The following is a 23544-nucleotide window of genomic DNA, read 5'->3' as shown; positions in this document are numbered from 1 at the left end:
CAGTCGGCGATACATTATTTAATCAAATTTAAATTAGGAACAGAGGTCGGAAAAACAAAACAAACAAACAAACAAAAAAACAAAACAAACAAACAAACAAACAAACAAAAAACCAACAAACAAACAAACAAAAAACCAACAAAAAACAAAAAAACTGACCTTCAAGTCACCTGTAGGAGTGTGGTCAGAGATTAGTGTCTATTTCTGTTCTCCATGTCTGATACAAAACATTGTGACAGAGTCTCTGACTTTAAATACTGGTAGAGTTATAGCATATAATTTACACTGGATATAATCGCCAAAAGTGTTAAAATAATTCGTTTTTTGACTGCCTGACGCTTGACATTTACTAGGCCTGTACCCTTTGTCCTGCCAGTCTGTGGCTCATAAACCAAGCTGGTGTTATATAAACTCGGCCGTTTCCTCAGTCGTACTCGTACTTCTCCTTTAAGCGCCGAAACTCCCCCAGTCATGACGTCAGAAGTAAAACCTGCTGGTCCTGGTCGTCTGAACACTGGAGTGAAGTGGCGTGCTAGTGGTTACGGACTTTTCTGTCTGTTGTTTGTCTGTTGTTTAATGTTTTTGCCGCTTTTTAATTTGACCTCCGAAGTTTCACAATATTAATTGCGAAGCCCAGCGCTTTGACCAACTTAGAGGATGTTTTAGGAAAGTTCCCGAAGCGCTCTTTGAGGAACCGATGGGAGGAGATGGATAAGCTAACCGATAGCTTAGTTGTTAGCCGAGAATCATAGATCATAGAATAGGTTCGCGCTAGCATGCTAACAACTAGCTAATTTAGCATTCGTCGGCTAACCAAGTGACTTTGTTCAACCTGTAACGTCAGAACTACTGCCAGCTTGTGCCCGGGCCTGGCTGCTCACCCTGCATAAGATTGTCAAAAGCCAGCTAACTCAGGAAGACTCGACTTCTGTGTAGAGGGGAACGACATTAAGAGGTGGCGGCTGTTAATCTTTCAGCTTAGCCCATAAACATGCTGTCCAACGCTCAGAACCAGCCACTGTTTCCGAACCCGGCGGGTCAGCAGAACCCGGGCGGGCAGCAGAATCCCACGGGCCAGTTCCTACCCTTTCATGCGAGACCCAACCTACAGATCAAGAAGAACGCCATAACTGACGACTACAAGGTGACTAACCAGGTGTTGGGTCTGGGCATCAATGGCAAGGTGCTCGAGATCTTTCAGAAGAAGACCGGTGACAAATATGCGCTTAAGGTAGGTCACATCTCACAACAAAGTTCAGTAGAAGGTCATTGAAGTTGACACAACTTTAAGTTTTATGGTAGACTTTCTCATTTTAGGTAACACACCTTATGAAGCTCACTTAAATACCGATATGATGCAACTTAAATCTCAATGAACTGACAAGTATAAACATGTAAACATTTTGAATTAAATATACCCAAAAAAATCTCACGTATTCATATTCTTAATTGTGAAATATTTAAATTTAATATTCCTCCTGTTTTTAGCGGATGGCCTTTTGAAAGAAGTAATAATAATAATAAAACAAAAAACATACAGTAAATATTTGGACACATTGATGTATCCACACAATTGACTGGTAGTATATTGTCTTGTCAATCCCCCTTGTTAATTTTACCTGTCACTACCATCATTACAAGCTTCAAAACATAACCAGATGCTGCTTTTTGGGTTATCTGCCCTTTAAATTGAACATATAGAAAAAGGAAGGATCTCAGATTCAATTTTATCCATAAATATTGTGTTTTGCTCATGAGGAAGGATTTTTATAGCAGGTACTGTACAAACTAATCTTTAAAGGCCTGCCTCGGAAATAGAGAGCGCTGTGATGCTGTTGATGGTGTTTTCAATTGGCTAAAGTATTTTTTTTTTTCAGTTGTCATGTGATTAATAACTATAATATATTCTTATTATTCTAATAAGAAATGTTTGTCTTATTATTGTTAATTGATTTCAGGTGTTTTTTCTTCTTTGGCTTAAATTATGTTAATTTTGTGTACATTATGAAGCTTAGAGAAGACTGCTAACACTGCCTAATCAGGAAGTACCTCTATAGAGATCACTTTTTGTTCTAGTCAATGATTGACGAAGGACAAACTTCTCGAAAGATATCCACGTAGAGTTGACTGATGCATGTCACCCTCTAGATTATCAGATGAGGAAAACAAGAATTAAATAATCAGGGCATGACTTTCTGCGTGTGTGTATTTAGTAGTGTAGACACACATTCCCTCCAAGTCAAACCTGCTTGACGATGCAAGTCAGTGAACCATATTTCCAATGCTGATAGCATTTTATTTGTCATTAAATCATATGTATCCAGTATAAACTTGTGTAACAAAAATTGTGTCAGTGTCTAGGAAAAAAAGGGGGGAAAATTTGGGTACCATGATAATACCAAGCAGAAAAAGAATTGATGAGGATATGAAAAAAAGGCATGCTTGTGTGTGCATTGTTCGAGTAGTTGCAGTTTTATGGATGTAAAACTTAAAACTGTCACTGATATTTCTGTTTTTTTTCTTTGTTTTTTATGGTTTAAAGTCAAGTGAAAAGCACTTTATATGAGACGGGAACAAGCTCATATTAGACGCTTTACTTGATTTATTCAGACATTGCATTCATACTGGTGTATTAAAATAAGATCTTGCTTGTCGCAGTGTTTAGGTGGTTCAGGCAGGAATAATCACACATTTATCCGATGTGATTGTGTTAATTTAAATGAAGGTGAAAAAATGTGTTTAGCAATCTTTTTTTTGTTTTTTTCCCTTATGCTTAGCATTGTTTAATATATTAGTCAAGACCAAGTCATACTGCACAGTCATTTATTATAACATGTGCACCTGAATAATCAAAGATGGGAGTGCATGAAATATTTCAGATAAAGTTCAGGAAGTTTTGGCAGTGTTCAAATCAAACACAGGAGCAAGAAAAAAATGTTGCTAGAGTAACTTTAACAATAGCATTGTTGTTCCTGCAGTGAAAGCTGCTTTAAATTTTACATGAGGTTACTGGGAAATCAATAAAACTAAAAATAATGAAACTTTTCAAGGGAAGGGGTTGGTCCTACTAAATATTTGAAATAAGACAATTGAGGGCTCAGTGGCAGTAACACTTAGGTCTGTGTTAATTTATAAATGATGGTGGGAAAAGAAGCTAGAGAAATAGGAAAAAGGATATAAATTGAATTTGACTGAGTAAACATCCGTATTGCTCTACAACGTGACCAAAAACTTGTTGAGTGCGACTTGGTCGTGCGTAACATTTTACGGGTCTGAGTGAAGAACTTATTATTTCTAAATGTCTGCCTGTGTATTCTGTGTTCATTCCCTCCTTAATTGAGCTCAGAGAAGAGGTAACACTGTGATAAAAAGCCAAGAGAAGCGATGGTCTTCACCTCTGTACACAATGTTGGTTGGTTTGTGTTGACGCAAATTAGACATCTGGTATGGCAATGAGACTCACAGAAACTGGAATCAATTGTAAAACATGCAGTATGTTGGAATTTGTTGCGTTATTGTTCACAATAACTTAAATAACCATAAATGTTTGTGTGTAACAATCAAAAGACAATCATTAAAATGTATTAAAATGAGCTGCTGTAAAAATTTGGCACACCAGTGCAGCCAATGTAAAATATTAGTCTGGATCCCTAAATTGAGACGGGAGGTAAACTTAGGCTTGCTTAATACCAGCTACATGCTATGTGCATTGTATGTGTGGAACCTAATGATTGCACTGCAGCTGCATGCCATCTAGAGTTTCGTTGCAATGTCTATTTTTTACCTGTGAGGTAAGCGTCATGGAAGCAGTTTTAAGAAAAATACACAGTAAAAACGCATGTTGCTCACCTTGTTGACTTTAAGTCAGCACAAATTCTTTTATCACTTTTATGAATTTATATTGGGATAATTAAATTTGAATTGATTCAAAACAATTATCCCTTTCGGAGCGACAGAGCGCTGTTTGCACATCATGTTTGCACATCCTGTTTGCATATCAATGTTTGACCGTCTGTAAAATTGCAACCACACAAACTAGAGCAATAATTCTTTTCTGCATATAAATCCATAGGAATTACATTTACATATCACACGTTCAGTGTGTCCGAGAGCTCTGTTTCCTTTACTTACTGGGTCTTCAGAATGTCAGTAAAATGCATTAGGTGAAAAAGCGTCATAATCCGAACTGTGGGTGCTTTATGAATCTGATCTGGTGTTCACAGCCCTTTCTACTTTGGAGCATACGTCCTCACGTTTTGAGCATGATGTATCCACACACTCCAGACGCTTACCACACGCTTTTTTACACACTTCCACACTCATGAATACCCGGACAGTCTTAGACCTCGCACGGAGCTGTCAGCTGATTACTGCGTTGGATGAAGACAGTTTCTGTTGACCTATCTGATCTGGATTCTGCCGACAGTGGAGATAAATCCAGCTTCATCTGCCCCATGACAGGTATGTATATATTCATAAAATTGTGTTTTTGTTTTTTAGTTACAGAAATGTTAGGAAAATGTGCCAAAAATGCAACAATATTATATTACTGTCATGGTGAACATATCTAACACGCCATATAATTCCTGTGTGCAGTGTTGAACGTGTTGATGAGGAGAAAACGGAGACCTCTTGCTCCCCTAAAGCCTGCTATAGCTGGGTGGGATGCAGAGGGAGAGGAAGAAGGCAGCCTCCTTCAAACAAAGGCTGCAGCAGAGAGTGAGTTCCAGGTAAGAGACACCTGATGACATGGCTGGCTGGACAGGTAAAAATGAACTGACAGCTTGCCTCATCACCTCAGTCCAGTTCAATTAGTCTCTTTCTGCAGCTGTTTATGCCTGATTATATGCAGATTGTGCTTTTTTTTTTTTTGTTACTGTTTGTAAAAACAAATGTATTTCAAAAACTACATCATAAACAAACTCAAAATAAATTTTGTGTTGTTCAAAAGGACTTTGTCCAACTTCTTTATATTTACAGTTTTGAGGAATTAAGCTTTGGCACCTCTGTATTTAGGAAATTTTGTATAAAATAAACAGATTTTTTGTTTGTGTGTTTGTTTGTGTGTTTACTTCTTCAGTTGGAATGGACGTAATTCATACATATGATTAAAAATATGGAATATAAGGTTGTGTTGATGTATAGCAAATTAAAATGCTCAAATGTCAGTATAGCATGCGTAAATATAAAAAAAATGTGCTCTGGCGGTCTTGTTCTGTGGTAAGTTTTTTTTTAAAGGTCACATAGCTGTACCATAACCACAGATCTAACAAATCTATAGCCAAAGAACAGGTTAAATGTGGTTAAAATGGTTATTTTTAAAATAATCTGTAAGCAATTTAAGAAAGGTTTTAATATAGAAATAATTGTGGATTCAACAGGACATTTTAGTGGAAAAAGATGTAATGTGTACTAATATTCTGAAATTTTAGATCAGTTATATCAGTGTCCTTTGACACTGATATAATTGTGTGTAAATGTTCAGGTTCAGGATTGTTTGTTTATTTATTGCCATCACCCCTGTTTATATGCTCAATCTACCGTTATATACTATATCTACCGTTTACTACCATGTGATAGTTAATTAATATAATGTGGTTTTCCGTTTCTGGGTATCTATTAGGGAACAGAAGACAAGTATCAGATTGTGTTCAACAGGATTTTGAGGCAAAATGTCTCAAACTTCAACAAACATGTCACATCGGGCTCTTATGGGTTAAATCGAGCTATGGCTAATGCTCCACAAGACCATTTAATTGGACTCCTGTCTTTGTACCAGTGGGAGGAAATGGCAAGTTATTGATGAATCAAGATTAGGGCTGGGCGATATGACGATATATATCATCTGGACGATAGAAAATGTCTATCGTTTCATATGAGGCTCTATCGTTTACGCCACGGTTAGGTGCGTTACTGCAGTATTTTACACCAAGATTCGCCTTACGACATACCCATGCACGCTGCAATACATTAACAAACATGGAGGAAGATGGTAGCAGACCCGTTTCAGAGCAGGGTAATGCATTACAAGGTGACCACCCAACCCAAACCGAGGAGCTTGTACCTAAAAGAGGGGCAACTTCTGTCGCATGGATGTGGTTTGGATATAAAAAGACCGACGTGGAACAGACAACCGTTGTTTGTAAAGTATGTCGGCTCCCGGTCCAAACAACGGACTCCAACACTACAAACTTATTTTATCACCTGCGCAAGAATCACGACAAAGAATACAGAGAGAGTCAACGAGCAAAGGCCGCAAAAGCAGCGTCGAGCGGTGGCGAAAGTGCTCATAATAAACTCCAGGCGCAGACGCTGCAACAGGCTTTTACCCGTGCATGTTGAATGTTAATGGCAGATGTTACCATGACCACCATGTCTTGCTTGGGAAAAAGGTTCTAAATAAAAGAAATATTTAGTACATAATACCTTTTATTTGTTTAGTATATCATTTCACACTGCATTTCCACATTGCAATTTTATATAAACTATTCATTAATTGAAATTACAAAAAAATTCTATATCGTGATGTATATCGTTATCAGGATATAAAATGAGCTATATCGGGATATGAGATTTTGGTCATATCGCCCAGCCCTAATCAAGATTATGTTTGACACAGCAAACATGAAAGACAATATTATTCCTTTCAGCTTGTTTTGTGTTGGACTTTTTCATTTGAATAGCCATGTCATAGAGAAACTATTCATGATTTAGTTGCTAGAAACTTGAGAACTGGTTGAACTGCCTTCTGGAAGAAGGTACCGGATTCTTTGTATTTTTGCATTGTAGTATGGAGAGAAACGTCCTTAGTCGATTCCTGTGTATGTACTCGCATACTGCAGAAATTGACGATATAAAAAAATCTTGAATTTGACAGTTACAAAGTATGTGTTGCAAACTTTTTTTATTTAGAAATAAATTACATGCTACGACTTCTAATTATTCTTTGTTGTTACTGGCTGCTTATTGTTTCCAGTTTAAAACCCGTAATGCGCCTTGTACAGTTTGAGTTCATTTGAGCATATACATGCATTAATAAATTGACTTTAGAACCACATTATATGGGTGTGTTTGACATTAAATAATTGCATGACTTCAGCAGGACTGTCATGTTTGCATCTGTATTTTTTTGTTTTCTGTAACATCATGTAGACATACTGGTTTAAAAAGCTGAGGTTCTGATGGAAGGTTACTTCTTCCAGAGCCTTGGAAGCACTCTTACAGCTATTTAAACTTGCCTCAGTTCAAAATATGTATGTAATATGCTAGCTTGACTGATAACTTGTCATATTTACTCAGACTGCAGCTAAATTGATTGATGTCTTGTCTAAATTAAGCAATGTCCTTGTTCTCTTTGCTGACGTTAGCTGAGCCAATCCTGTCTCATCTATTTTATTCATTTAGTTGGTATTAGACTCCATCTCCAGGAATCTGCCAGCTTTTTTTTTTCTATGCCTTCAGTCAAATGAATGCAATCTATGCATTTGAGTAATTTACGTTTATTTGGCTCAGGATTTTATATAGATTTTGGTAAGATGAATACATTTATAATAATTTGACCAAATGTTGAGTTGTCCATAATATTTTACAACCTTGTAATGTAACATTCTTCATAATACCTGTCCTATAAACTCAATAGCTTTGACTTTGTGGCTTTTATCTGAGGCAGAGAGATTTGTCCTGTGTTAGTCTGACTTCAAGGTGTCTTGTCCCAGGCTTATTCTTCAAATTACTACTTTTATATGAGCTAAAAACAAAGATAAATCCTTCATAAAGTTTGATATAATCTTGGGTTATATAGTTCTCCTGTAATAATCACGGTGAAAGATTACCAAGTGCCAAAATGCCACATGATTCCACAACTTTAGAAATGCGTGCCGTATTTCTGTTCATGTAAAATTATGCAGTTGTTTCGTTGTATTTCACCTTGAATTTGTGCTCGAGTTCAACCAACTGTGTTGGTGGGAAACATTGAAACAAATGTAGCTAGAAATTGTATTAGGAATTATGCAATTGGCAAATGGAGAAAAAAACTTTTAATTAGCTTACACCAGGGTGTCCACATCTGGTCCACAAGGGCCAACGTCCTGCAGGGTTTAGGCCTGGTACACAGGCAAAGTTTCTTTTTAATCTGATGAGATTTTTTTATCTGGTCAAGACCTCACACATAAGGAGAAACAATCTGGCATGCAACAGTTTTGATCATATAGTGTGTGGTGTGCTCAGATAATCTCATCACAGAACAACACACATATAATGATGCTGTCCCACAACTGATCTACAATCTAGTCCTCCGAGCCGGATACCTCGCGTCACCAAACGTGATCTAACAAAAACGTAGAAGAACCATATCAACAACCGGCAAAAAAAACGGAGAAAAAGAGACATGGCAACAACTGGAAAACACAACATCCACCATGGAAGAGGATATACAAGACGAGGGAATGATGGTGGTCTTGGGACTATTGTTAACAGAAAAAGCTAGAACTGAAAAAAATAATAGAGACAGCGTGAACACAGACTTTAAATCCTCAATTGCTCCCCAGCCAGCTCGCTCTCTGATTGGCTGCACTCCACACAGTCATCGCTCGCCGTCCCTCAGATACCACAGATCCCGCGAATTGAGACACGGCTTGCCTGTGGCAAGATGGCCGCCAGTGATGTAAAAAAGCATCTATCCTTTATCATTGATATCTATGACTGTAAAACTGTAAAAATTGTGCAAGCTTTACTGTTTAGGGTGTTTTTGGCGGTTGGGGAAAAAAAAACTTTATAGCGATGCATTACCACTACCAAACGATGTCTGAAACTGACGTTTGCTCATGGGAGTGAACTCTGAACTTAGAACTGCCCACTTATGGATGAATTGACTTACCCATGGTAACGCAAAAGACACATGGAAGCATGGGGACGGCGAGGTATGACAACGTTTGAAACTCACGTCGCTATTTATATTCACTAAGGGAGCATAAATGGACCTTTAGAGGTCTGCTAGGCTAGGTTTATATTTTTTGAACATATGACAGACATATTATGGACTAAACCATTTGGGAATTTTTAAATGGTCAAAAGAGTAAAAAATCTTTTCTGTGATTGACTGTAAAGATTTTGAAACTGGGGTGATGTGTTCAGATCTTAGTCCTGGTTAAAACTCTAGCAGCAGCGTTCTTTTTAGGAAGTCCTGTTAAAAGCCCATTACAGTCATCCAGTCTACTGGATGAGTTTCTCCTAGTCCTTTTGGTGGGGGGACGGCCAAAAATTTAGATTCTTTTTGGTTTTAAAATGAGTTGAATACTGCACATATCTCAGAGTAAAATAAAGCAGAAACATTTTATCTTTTACTGAGAAGGTGCTTTAAGTCTGTATTTCTGTTGAGATACAACACCTGCGAGCCATAAATCCCTCTAAATTCAGTGTTGCATTATTGAATGTGGTTAAATGTTAGCAAGGATGTAGAGGAAGAGCTCTGCCCATGCTTCAGTCTTGACATGAGGAAGGAAAGGGAGGGAAAGAGAGAGGAAGTAAGAGTTAATCTGCTGGCCCTCAAAATCATTGATCTTATTCTGTTTAAAGTGCATAATCTTTTTTACTCTTACTATTGCTCATTGAGCACTTACTAATGCTGCCCCTATGCGTGAGATGATCTACTTATGCAAAAGAGGAAACCCCCATCTTTCCACAAAATATGTTATTCAATTATGTGTAGTGGAAAATTAGGTTTTTGCCACATCATCATAATGGCCTTTCTGATGACCTTTGCTTCCAAACTTGTCTTTTAGGAGATGTTCTGATATATCTGATAATCTTGTTTCTTTGCTTACAATGGCAAAAATGTGTAATTTCTTTCTTTCTAGTCAAGTTCCATTTTAATGTTCTGTGAAGATGTGGCTATCTTGCTTGATTGGAAATCTTTTAAGGCTGCCATTTGTGATAGCCTGGACAAGGAGAGCCAAGTTGTTTAACTATTACAAAACCCAGTGTGTTTAGCACTGTGTGCTATTATGAATGCACACCTTGACTTGACAGTACCTACAACATTATAGTGACGGAGATTAGCCTATTTTTTTACAATATTCTATAAGATGCTCCTTTGTAGATGTATCAGAAGTGAGATGTGGAGTAACCTGCTTCACAGAGACTTCTCTTTCTGTTGAAGGACATGTATTTAAAAAGATTTGGGTATATTTGCTAGGTAGGTTGAACCTGTTAGCTAGCTGTAAGTCTGATGCAGAGTGATTTTATGTAGAAGTCTTGCTGGTATAGCTCTTACTTATAGATATTTGTAAACGCTAATTTCTTGAGCTTTTACTGTGTTTTCTTCATCTGTCCTTTGTGTATTTCCTGCATGAGTCTTGTGATCAGTTCCTGATAGTGAACCACTGTGGTTGAATAGAGCAACGTGGTGTTAACAGTAAAAGGAAGTTTGTTTCTCTTCACTTCAGAGTTCATTCAGTATATGAGAAGTGTTGCTCTTGCATGAATGGTGGCCAAAAAAATAATGACTAAAATAACTCAAGGCTACATTGGCTAATTTGATGATTTTTGATTTTTAGTTATTTATATGAACAATACACATCTGAATTTCTTGTTTCTTTTCCATTTCTTGAAATTATTATTATTATTTTTATTTTTTATTTTTTAATCTTACTGTGTTTGGTGCATAAAAGTAGATTGAATTACCAACATCTTGAGCAATAGACAGTGTGTATAAAAACATCTTTACGCTGTATTGTTTTGTTGTTCAAGTCTCATTTGAACTATAAAAAGTAATATCTGCAATACCAAAGAAAATATGGTGATGTTCTTGTTCACATTGTTTCACTAAATTGTCTATCTGCCAAGTCTGAAATAATTATGGCTTGCTGTAGTCAGAGCAGGTTTGACCGTTCATTGTAGATTATAACAATACAGCAGGAATAGCTTCACCATTTGTCTGCAAAAAGATTTCACAGACACATCCTTGACTGTCACCTTATTCTTGCCAAACATGACACGTCGTTTGCAAAGTTGGAATCGTGCCTCACGGATGCACTACTAGAGTGAAGCCAGGGGAGTCAGCGAAACATAAAGACTTGTTTGTTAAAGCTCTGTTTTCTTTACTTCCTCATGCTGAACGGGGAAAAAAAACAAGACTACATCCTTCTCTTCACTGTTAAGGAGTTTTTCACAAGTGGAGTTTCCATTTTGTGATCAGATTTTAATTGATTTTGAGTAGCTGCTGTTAACTCTTGCTGACGTGCTCACTGTCTAAAAGGTCAGAAGTTTTACCCCCCGCAACTTGAAACTTTTAAAAGTTGCGTTAAAAAGGAAGATCACAACTTAAAATTGATTTATTTAAGGCAAACATAGTGTAGGTCATACAGATACTAGCATCGGAAATACTAGCCGATCCTACCACAAGTAAGGGGATCGGTATCGGTGAGTATTTCTGTCTAAACACCATCCGATACCATGGAAAAGTCCCGCTAGCAAAACAGCGACATGCCTAATAAGCAGGGCGGAAGTTTCCAGAGACTACATGAATGCTGCCAAATTTACCACCAGCGACTTTATCAGAAGAAAGCCACCGCAAAGACAGACCTCTTAGAATTTATTGTCCTGGATTAACAGGCCCTATTCTTTGTGGGAAATGTTCACTGTACGTCCAATTTCAAGATAGTTTTAAATAAAAATTCTTTCATCTGAGTTTATTTACTCAATAATTAAAACAGTTCTGTGGCCATCATGGATTTCATGTGTTATAAAAAATTTATGATATAAATATTAAGGCTGTCAAAAATAACGTTAACAGCAGTAACTAATTTATGTAATTGTGTTATTTTTTAAACCAGAATTAACACTCTCTTAACCCCCACACTTTTCCTGGTGAGAGGATTCAGTTAAAGAAAAAAAAAGTTTCCTGTAGTTCTGTACTAATATTGTTTTGGTGACCAGCTGTTGATGATCAGCTGATCGGCTTCTCTGGTGCTAGCACCGGCTTTCTTGTTGTGCTTGTTTATTATTCATTTGAGAAGGAGGAAATTAGTAGTTTATGGTTCATCTTATATTAAACCCAAACTATTGTTTTTGGACGCACTAGCAATAGCAAAAATTGATCAGTCTCATGTCAATCAGATCCATGTCACTGTCACATGAAGCTGAAGAATGAAATAGAATTTATAGACCTCTTAATAAAATAACACTGGTATCGGCTCCGTACTCTGTATCGGCAGATACCTAAACGCCAGGTATCGGAATCGGTATTTGACAGAAAAAAATGGGATCAGAACATTGCGAGTCATACATAATGTAATTAATGGCACATTTAGTTTGCTGCTGGGCTGAGAGCACTTGATTTTTCTTTCCTTATATTTTTTTTTAAGAAGAACTATAAGGCTCTATAAGGGAAAATCAGCCACAGCTTCCCTGCTGCTCTCTCCTGCTTTGCCCCTTAAGTTTTCTCTCCCACTCGTCTCCTCCACTACTTCTGACTGTTTGGCAGTGAGGCAGCAAGCGTTATATTCTTTTACGTCATAGATATCGTGCATTTAACAATGGAAACATTTAAATATTACACTCCCCATGGTATTTGAGGAGATAGTCATGATAAATCAAGAACATTAATCCTCTCTGTTATCTTACATCACCTGACTCTCTCCCTAGGCTTCCTTCCCCTTTAAAAATATTTTGAAATTGGCTTATTCATCTGAAAATGCAACCACGAATGAGTCATTACACGAAACTACCCGACATCGTTAAGTTTTTCAAAATATATCTACAACTAATGCAAGGTTGAACAGATGGTCTTAATGAAGCTGATCTGGCTGCTAAAAAAGTACAAAAATGTATATGTTACATTTGGCTTTTATAGACATAGACACCACTGTGTGTCCTGCCACAAAGGAAGTTTCACATTTAATATGGAAAAATTGGCTCAACTGTTCATTGCACATATAGCCATGGACATCCCCATTCCCGTCGCAGATGAAGCTTCTTGCTGAGTGTGAATTAATTGGACCAAAACAAACTGTTTTTCTTTTTTGCAGCCTCCAGAACAAGAACAAAGTTCTCGCTTCTCATGAGTGTATAACAAGCTTTACTCCGCACTGTCACCTCTTTGCTGCCATTCTCAAGCGAGCTGCAGTCGAACTAGACAGGAAGTTAAGACTCCAGTGTTCAAAATTAAATTTATTTGCAGGGCAGTGTCACATTTCCTGAGTACAGTTTCACACTCTTATGATGGTCTGCACATGTGCGCAAATGAAGACTATGTGCATATGGATCCATTTATACAATATAATTTACATTTGTAAATTTATTCTGAAGGCATGGCGACTTTTATTTTGGTTTTGTGGTGTGCCATCATCGTGTCATTTACATGTAGCGGAATCCCTGATTTTTATCTTGATCTTATTTCTGACCAAATTGTGGGGATCTGTGATAGCATGTCTGCATTACCTTTTTGATTTATGATTCATGGCCCAGAGTTTTGTCTTGGGTATTTAAAAAGAACAAAATATGACTCTGTTATTGACCATTAATCTTCATTTGAATGTTATTTTTTGTGACTTTTGGTTTTAGTAGAAATGTGCCACATATTTCAGGTTTATGAGGTAACTGGTCAAGCTATTTAAGACAAACGTAGTGTACATCATACATAATTTAATGTATCTAATGGCACTGGCACAGTTAGCAGCTCGGCTTGAGAGCATTTGATATGAATTGACGTTGCTACACAGTACCGGTGGTGATGCAGCTTAATTGCTTTGTGTTCAGTGATCCATTGGGTGTCCACTATGAGTTGGTTGAGTGATTGTGGAGTATGATGAGCTTTTTTTTGTCTGCTGCAACATTCAAAATTATTGATAAAGTTATAATATTTAAGCAATGTTTTCCTGGGAAAACCTTCAGCCTGGTATTCACATCGACATTACTTGGAGACTTGCCACATATGTGCACATTTTTGCTGATCTGGCAACAGCATAATGATTCAGTAACAGCCTCCACCCACATGTGCCACTTCTTAGGAAGAGCTCAAAGAATACAAGTCTGAGATGTTTACTCAGCTTCCAGGCAGTTCCAGTCAAGGACACTCTCAGGTGTTCTACGTCAATTTAATTTGGTGGTCATATTGTTATGGCTGATATGTGTATACATACTACTCATTTAATTGTAAGGTCACTGGCTCTTGTTGGCCCCCTGTTGTCTGAAAATATTAACAAACTAGTCTGTTTCAGTTTATACACTAAAAGTTTGTTGTATTAATACAAAAAGGGGATTACACCATGAATTATAAGTTTTTCAAAGTAAGTGAAGCCTGCTCAAAGAGTTGGACAGTGATGATTTCAAAATTATGTAGGGGGCTTATGTCGTGTTGACCATACTACTTCAATAGACGGGTTTTATATAAACCATTTTATCACTTTTCTGCTTTAAATCTTTAGACTGTACTCCAGCAGGTTTGTTTGAATGAGGGTTTTCCAGTTTGCTTCAAGAAGAGATGGCTATGTTTGTACAACACAGCCTATATGTGGTCATACATACGTATTCAGGTCTAACTTCCTTCTGTCAGGATACTCCATACTAGCTATGTGTTTCCAGAGGCTGGCTGTGACCAGTACTCATAGCAGTGCTTCATTATGAATGCTAAGGTGGACTGTCAGGAAGGTTATAAATTAAATGTAAAATTGTGCTTTTCTTGTCTTTTTAGATTTAACTATGTAAGAATAAACACACCACTAGTTGTGAGTTCACTATTGCAATAACTAACTTGTTTTTCACTTATAGAATCTAAAAATGTCACCATGAATGGACTTCTATGAAGCTGTTTGGTTTACAAAGAATACTGAATTTTCATACCAGATCAAATGCTGAGTGCCAAATGGGATGGGATAAACCTGCAGCATCACACCCCTAGATTCAGCATTACTGGTAGCATACACACAACATTAAGTTACATGAAGATATTTGATGGTCTTGCTGGGCTTTAATCAGATAATGTCCTATTAACTAAAACACTTTCACTGTTTCACAGATTCCACAAAGAGCAGGTCAAATGCACAAACGGTCTCTCTTCTGTTGACTTGCCATTTTACCCCACTTTGTCAAGTTAAGGAGCTTTTCTTATAGAAGCAAGCTTAACCTATGACATCTCCAATCTGTCACCCCCAGAATTTCACTGCAATATCATTCTCAGTAAAATTTTTAACCCTTTTATTTTTTTCAACAATTGGAGGATGGGTGGTTGTTCAGTTAAGCTTCATCTTACCTCCCACTGTCCTACCCTATAGGAGCTTTTGTATTGACTAGTGCAAGTGTATTGTTTGCCCATCTGCCTTCCTCATATCCCTCTTTTTTTCCACAAGCTTCACAGTTTGACTTGAAAAGGCAAGTGACAGATGGGGGGGGGCTACACAGTCACACAAACAACATCAGAGAGGTGACGGGGGTCTATTCTTATGTGCATATTTGCAAGGGGTAAGGACAGTGAGAAGTATTTGTGGAGGGAAGTCTTTTCCTCTACATGCACACACTTTATTTTAGTTTGTCTTTAACAAAGTCAATGTAACATTAATGTTCTTAAACAGAATATTTGCTACCTGTTCTGTAATTGCTGTTGTTGTATTTTGTAACTATTTTCTCAAGATTTCTCTAGAAAAGCTAGATTTGTTGCTATATTTTTTAAAGAGTTGCTAATGGGGCCTGAATACTTGCTAAATATAGTAACTAAAGGTGGATTTATACTTGAGTGGCACTTGCATGCGGTCAGTTACGTGTTGTTTTGGTGTTGTGTTGCAGTTTCTCCTCTTAATCTGAAGGTGGCAGATTGACCAAATTGACCAGGTTGGAGTTCTTTTGTTGGTTCACTTCAGTTCCGGTATGCATTTTCTGTTTTAAAAAAACAATGGCGTCCAGTATGGTTCAGTGTCTTTATTAGCTTGTGGAAGAAAATGAAGAAATAATTTGATCAGCCTCTCATGAACTTGATCCATGGATGTTATTTTAAAAAATGATGGTTACTACACAAATTCAGAGAGAAGATACAGAAATCTGGAAACTCATAATCCCAAATTGACCAATCATAAGGGAGTACTTCTGCGTAACTGACTGCATAGCTGAAGTGCACATCAGGTCTGGAAGAGGTGTGCATCGGGCTCTGTGGAGCTATGCAGCGCCTACGGCGGTAATGTAGGCGCTGCGCGAGTATAAATCCGCCTTAAGTCATTAATTTGGCAACAGTGAGTAGCTATGGTGGAGGATTTACTTCTAGTATTTGAAGATTTTTTGCAGGAGCAGAAGTGTGCGTGATTCGAAATGTGTGACAAAATAGCAGAATGTAATATGGCAAAATAATAGTTTTTTTTTATCACTGTTTTGTGGGATCACATTTATAGTGTTGTGTAATTAAGACAAAATAATGGTAATCATAAAATAACAACAAAATCTTTAATTGGTACATCCCCAAACGACAATCACAGAACAAATATGCAGATAATCTTTTTAGAAAATAACTATTACTACAATTCTCAGTAGAAGTACAGCGTTAATTCTTCGTCCTTTTTGGTAGTTTCATTGAATTTTCCTTTTTTTTTCCCCTCGCTTTTGATGCTGGTAATAAGTCTCATCTTTGTTTGTTCTGTCCTAAAAGGTGGATGAACTGTGCTGTGTGGCTAATGTGAAGATAAAGCAGTCACACATCACTACCTCATACCAACTCTTCTGAGTAACACAGACAGTCACTCTGTACTCTGTATGATCGTTGGTTGCTTTCCTCTCATTCTGCGCTACATCTCAACCAAACAATCCCAGTTGGGTTAAGTTCAGATTGTTTGATTCAGAACAACATGACATTATCAGATTATTTCTTTGTTGGAAAGCCCTTAGTGTTGGTCTGTTATTGTCTTCAGTTTAGAGCAGTAGAACAGCGAATGCCATTTACTGTGTAGCATATATGATGAGTTAGATCGGAGTTAGATGAGTTTGATCTTTGTCTCTGGATAGACATTAGACAAATGGCTGAGGAGCTACAGTAAAGCACATTAAAGTGCAGAGACAGATCAGAGAAAAATGAAGAGGCTGAGGGAGATGACAAAGAAACAAATACCTTTCTTCTCAGTGAAGCTGAAGCTGCTTGCGACGTTAAATAAATCCATCACAAAATTTGTAACTGCCCATACACCCCCCACCCCTCATTTTCCACAACACCTTTTTGTTGAAAAGGCAATGTTTATACATGTCTTTCTCTTATCTTGGACATACTTGGACAGAACTGACTTTGGAACATATTTCCTGCATAAATTGCCATGTCAATACACCCTGATAAGAAGTGAACCATGTTTGTGACCCTGTTAGCTCAGACTGAACCTGAGGTTACTTTGCTAAGCCACTAATCCTTTTTACATAGGCCCAAGGCATGAATGGGTTTTGGCCTCACATTGGAACAGATTTCTTCTTTTATGGAATTGTGACAATATCAAATTATTTGCTGTGATAAATTAAAGACCCACTCTGGTGAAAATCATGTTTATGTGGGATTTATCTGACGCTAGAAGCCATATCTTATAAAAAATCGGATCAAATTGGCTTTTCTGAGTATTTCTGCATTGAAATCCTTGTGAGCCAATGGCGGGCAGATAAAGGCGAGCTCAGACAGACCTGCGTTTACACCCACCTACATAAACCCACAGGGCGAGGCCACAAGCTACTGCCCCACCCTTCTGACTGAGGATGAAGAGATGGCGGATCGACGTGTGCAGTAGCGGGTTGCTAATCATGTTAGCTTTTATTATTTACTGAAAAACTTTGTTGTCTGAGAGCAATGGATTAGGTTTCTCAGTCATCACAGTATTACAAACCACTCGTTGGTTAGTCAACACTTCAAGGAAGACATGGTCCAGCATAGCTCCTATGCTACATGCCCTTTTTGCCCCGCTAATGATCGGTCAGTGCGCTAGCATGCAGAGCCAGCACATGGTGACGGGAGGGTGGAGGGGCAATGTTCGATGCCAGTGGGGGAGGGCACTGAGCAGCGCTGACTCCTCCCACAACTCAGAGGCAAATTGCTAATATGCTACTGGTCCTCTACAGAAGCAGAGTCCTGGAAAAGGGCACAGGTTTTGTGATTTTTGTCAAAAACCTCATAATCACAATTTAAAGACTACTGACAACATTTTAAATAGTTCCAAATAAACTTTGGAGTGGGTCTTCAAATTTCTGGTAAACGTGTTAGTTCTTTTCCAAAATGTTTTTTTTTTCTTTTTCGGTTGTGAACTATGTGCAGTATGTGAAATCTGAGTCATCAGTGCTACTTTGACAGTTGAGAATTTGCTGCATCATGAAAACGACTTTTAGAGAAGTAATGTGTAAAGATAGTGATCTGGCCTGACCATGGCTCATTGCACCAGGCTTTGGATTGCAAACATACCAGTGACCTTAATCAGTCATAGAAAATAAACGATTTTTTTTTCTTTTAAATTACTGGTTTTACAACTATTTAAAAATGCATGCATGATACCACGTGTCATTATGATTAAGCTTGTGACATAAACAATTGGAAATAGAATTTTGCTTATTACTAGATTGCGAATAAAATTTGTTTTCAAAATAATTGTTATATTTAATAGTTGTACTTCAGTGTTTAGTGGTCAGCATCACTGGTCTGTGGAGTATTTTTTGACAGACAGCCTTTTTTAACCTCTTACAAACTCAGCTGTGCAACATGACAAACCTGAAAACATGTTCATGATAATGTATTCTATTTTGAGGTGGCTTTTAGAAAAAAACTATTTTTTTGCCCTTGTATGTATTGATTCCTAATTTTTTGTTATCTGTGTTTCCATATCTTTAGACAGACGTAGTATTGCTGTAAAAACAGTGCAATGGAAAGATTTATTATCAGTGGAGATCTTTCTACCATCTAGGGCTGCAACAAATAGTCGACGTTGTCAACAAAAAAAAAAACTACTTAGTGAGTGAGACATTGATTTCTTCCCTATCTCTGCTGAGAGTTGCACATGTGCAATAAAGTCCTCCAGGGGAAAAATATGGCAGCGGACCAGGGAACAAAATGGCGGCAGAGGATGTCAAAAGTCTGGGATAACTTCATGCTAAACAAAATACATTAAAAACATGTGAGATTTGTAAAGCGGACCTTGCGTGCCACAGAAGTACGTCTGCAATGCTTGAACATTTAAAGAGAAGGCACGTCGGACTTGCATAACAACAACATGCAAGATTTCAAAGCTGAAAGTGAAATAAGATCCATTTATAATAATCACGAGATACACAATCCTAGTCGTTTTAATAGTTAGTGACTAATCAACTATTGCAGCCCTACTATCATCACCTATTAACTTTGCATTTTGAACTGTTGCATTAGTCCTACAAAAAGTTTTTCTATCGCTTGTGATCATGGTGATTGTTAAAATAAAAATAGTACCTTTTTTATGCATCATGGGAGCAATACTAATGAAATGACGGGTGGCTCAAGACTTGTGTAAGGTACAGCATGTGAGCAAATTTACATTTCTTATAAACCTTGTTGCTTAGAAGTATATGCGTTTGCTGACAAGATTATGCTGGACTTACATCAGAAAACCTTGAAAAGATTTGGAGAAGACTCTGGAAAACTATCAGCTCACACCTACTCACATCTAATGACAAGTGTTTAGTGTTTGAGTCTTCGCATAGTCTCAGACTGAGAATTTACAAAGACTGTGAATCTTGTGGGGTCACTATTTACAAGACTGATCCGCCACAAGCTCCACCATCCACTCCTCTTTCTGGACAGTCCACCTACAATGTTTCATCAACGGTTCTTGTTCGTCCTTTTTTATTTATTTACTTATATTTATTTATTCTATTATTATTATTATTAATTTTTGCCGTTCTGTCAGGATTCCTGCTTCTGCTTTTGTCAGAGCTCATCTATTGGTTGTTGATTGTGTTACGTCACTGCGACTTGGGTTATATCTAAACACAGACCAAAGACTGGAAAAAGACTGACATGAAACAGTGCAGATTACCACCTTAAACCTAACGATCGACATGACGGGAGCGCTCTGTGACTCCAGTAAGACTTTCAGTTTTTAGTCTGCGACTGTAAAAATCGTTTGGTGTAAGCCCAGCATTAGTGTGCCAGATCAGAGAGCAGCCTGAAAACATGGAGTGAAGGGCTAGTTGTGTTTAAGTGGGCAGTGTTGGAATGTAATACATTTTTTTTCTGACTGGTTTTGTTAATCATTTATCAATAAATTAACATTTATTTGTATTATCATTTTTCTCTTTTACATTTAACGTGCCCTAACTCACACCTTGTACTTAACTAACTTTTTGCTGAGATGGGTTGGTGACTGTAGTTCATAAGTTCAGGTCTATATTTGACCAGGAACCAGTTTTACTGCTGCTGAAGACCCAACTACTTTTACTGTGACAGTCTCCATGGCAAGTGATGATGTTATTTACAACTGGCAAGGTCACATAACACATGGCCCTGTTTATAGTAAACTATTCATCTTAGATTTACTCAAACTTGATACTTGACTAAAAGTTTTAGCTTATCATTAATAGAATACTTGGATTCCAAAGAACACACAACTATATAAACATAATTATACAAAAAAAAAATCCCATTTATGTTGCCTGTTGAACACTAACTTTCATGACAGCTTATTTGTTCTTGCAAAAGAAAAAAAACAAACATTGATATAAAACCATTTAAATGACCTTTGCAGCAGTTGAATAGTGTGTTGACATGGTGTTGTACACCAGAGGGTGCTACGTTCACATAAGACTGAATTGTAAAAAGCACCTTTTTAACTTTCTGCCATCTGATGGCAGCACTACACTGTTGATTATTTGTGGCCTTTGTAGTTTTCTTTTTTCCTTTCTTGGTCTAAAACAAGCCAATCATTTAAGACACAGGTGACCATCCTGCAATGAACCAGTGCTTCTTTCTTCAATGTTGTCTATAATAATAATAAGTAGGGCAGGGGTGTCCAGCTCTGGTCCTTGAGTGCTAGAATCTAGCACATGTTAAGTGTTTCCCTGCTTCAACAAACCTGACTCAAATGAATGCGTCTTTGTGTAGAACTTAATAAATTGTTGGTTCCATTTAATTAGTCAGGTGTGTTGAAGCAGGGAAACATTGAAAACCTGCTGGACAGCAGCCCCCCCTTGACCGACTTTTGACACCCCGGACTTAGGGTATATTTTAGGTGTATGTATTATATTAATCAGCCTCACCTCCTTTGTCTTTTTTCCTCTCCCCAGATGCTACAGGACTGTCCTAAGGCCCGCAGGGAGGTGGAACTTCACTGGAGGGCATCACCCTGTGCCAACATTGTGCGCATCATTGATGTTTATGAGAACCTTTATCAAGGCAGAAAATGTCTCCTTATTGTGATGGAGTGGTGAGTGCCCAGTTTCTCTCTCTCACACATGCGTGCATGAACATCTCTATTTATGAGTGGTTATGAGTGCTTTTAGCTTAAATCAACATAGCTCAGTGTTTGTCAAAAACTTGGCCTCCAGTTGTTTTTGCAGAGCATTTCTCTAAATGAAAAGGCACTTTGATTTGAGGTGGTCACAGTCAGCAATAGTTATTTGGTACCTCAACAGTAGTAAGAAAAAAAAAGCTTGACCAGATAATAGCACACTGAATGTGTGAGTAAGCTAAAAAAATAGCAAATACACATAATAATACCATGAACTAACAACATAATCTGTTATGCAAAAAGATGCCTATGTTTGCTCAAAAAAAAGAGAAAAGTATATTGAGCCTTAAAAATGAAAAGCACTATATTAGAAAAATGAATTCTAACCACTAAACTACTTATGAAATATCTATATTGTACATATTTCAGTGTAGATATTTCAAAGGTCTTGCAGCTTTGCCATTCCTTTTAACTCATATTCTTATTCCTGTCAGACTTCACACAGAGCAAATATGACATAGATAACACAGAAAATAATAGCTTTACTTAGATGTTAAATGTCTTATCTGCTGCATGCAAGAACATACTATTTTTTTTAAAAAAGACAAAAAAAATCACAGTGAGCACATGCGACCAAAAATGTGTTGAATGCAACCAACACACATTAGACATTCGATATGGGGAGCAACAAAGAGGAGAATCACGGGAACTGGAATCAACTGTAAAACTTGGAACATTGTGGAATTTGCTCATTTACGGTTGATATCTATTATCCTCACCAATTTAAGAGTTTTTCACCATGCCTGAGCAAAGTTAACCAGAAAAGGGGCAGTGGTAGCCTAGTGATTACAGAGGTGGGTTTTCGTCTGGTTGACTGGGGTTCAAGTTCCTGGGTGGGTAACGGTGTGGACACCGGAATCTGGCCTGGCAGCCCACTGTTCCCAGTGTAACTAGGATGTTTAATAAATTAACCCCCTTCCCCGCTTGTTTTGAGTTTTTCTGCCTTAAGTCTTCAGTAATTGAAATACATACTCACAAGGATTGAAATTGTTCAATAGACTTGGCTGGACAAGGATATTTTAACTGTTTACCCAAGCTCTGCAATGCTGTATGTGTATTCCAGAATTATTCTGAGGAATATTCCTGACTGATGAAATGATTTAAGGGTTTTTCCTGGTGTTTAACTAACTAACTAACACATTACATTGTGTGTACCTTTACATTTATAATGATGCATTCAACATCTGTAAAATCCCCAAACTCTGTAGGGCAGGGCAATATATCTAAAGTAGTTATCATTAATAATTCTAATATGTAGTGTTTTTCCTTTAAGACTACAGCTGTCTTAACACTATTACCACACAGTTTGTTCTGTTCTTTATTATATGTACTCAAGTGCACCCACATGAGCAACACAGCTTCTCTGTTTTCTTTCATTTTCTCTTTTTTTTTTTAATCTGATAAGACTTTTGTTTTGTCACCTTATGACAGATTTTTGCTGAGTCTAATTACAGCAATTAAACTTACTAGCATGAGAGTAATATCCAAGCTGCATCTGTGTGGGATTTGTAAGTGTGAACAAATTGGATTATAATTGCATGCTAGTTAACAATGGGCGTTATAGTAGGATACTTTTTTTAAATAAGTGGTGTGAGTTTCATATTATCCTGTTTTACTCTGTTGCATTTTGTTTATCTGTATGGGCAGATAAATCTGTCTGTTGTTTCCATATACGTTTTTATATGTGAACTAGTACAAACATACAGTATCGACGTTTCCATTTACAATTGAAATTTTTGCAGTTTGATTGTATTGTGCATCATTCAGATCTGATTGCAACCAGGAAACGTGTGGAGGATGCCCTTCAGATGCTAAGATATCAGTTTTGCATTGCAGTTTGGCTCATCAGACACGCAAGCTGATTTCAAATGTGCACTTGAGGCCTGCGTTGGTCTAGAAATGTTCAGAAAGTGGCCCTATGATGGACTGGCAATCTGTCCAGGGTGTACCATCGCTCTTAGCTTATCAGCAGGTGAAACAGTGTATAAACAGTTTAGCAAATATTGTGGGACATTTGCTGTAGCTGTGCTATATGCTGCTTCCTACTCGATCCCTGATATTGTGAAAATGT

At 37.5% G+C, this 23544-nt stretch overlaps 1 protein-coding gene across 1 annotated transcript in view; it reads left to right on the top strand.

The window, feature by feature from the left end:
• The first annotated feature begins 481 nt into the window (after positions 1 to 481).
• mapkapk2a (MAPK activated protein kinase 2a) overlaps positions 482 to 23544 on the top strand; it is a 36378-nt gene continuing 13315 nt past the window's right edge. The window contains exons 1-2 of the mRNA XM_041980669.1: positions 482 to 1231; positions 21250 to 21389. Coding sequence (XP_041836603.1) covers positions 992 to 1231; positions 21250 to 21389 — 380 coding nt within the window. The 5' untranslated portion in view covers positions 482 to 991. The remainder of the gene's footprint in view (positions 1232 to 21249; positions 21390 to 23544) is intronic.

Source organism: Melanotaenia boesemani, chromosome 3 (assembly GCF_017639745.1).
Source record: "Melanotaenia boesemani isolate fMelBoe1 chromosome 3, fMelBoe1.pri, whole genome shotgun sequence".
In the NCBI taxonomy this organism is placed as follows: domain Eukaryota; kingdom Metazoa; phylum Chordata; class Actinopteri; order Atheriniformes; family Melanotaeniidae; genus Melanotaenia; species Melanotaenia boesemani.
This window is presented reverse-complemented; position numbering and strand designations above follow the sequence as displayed.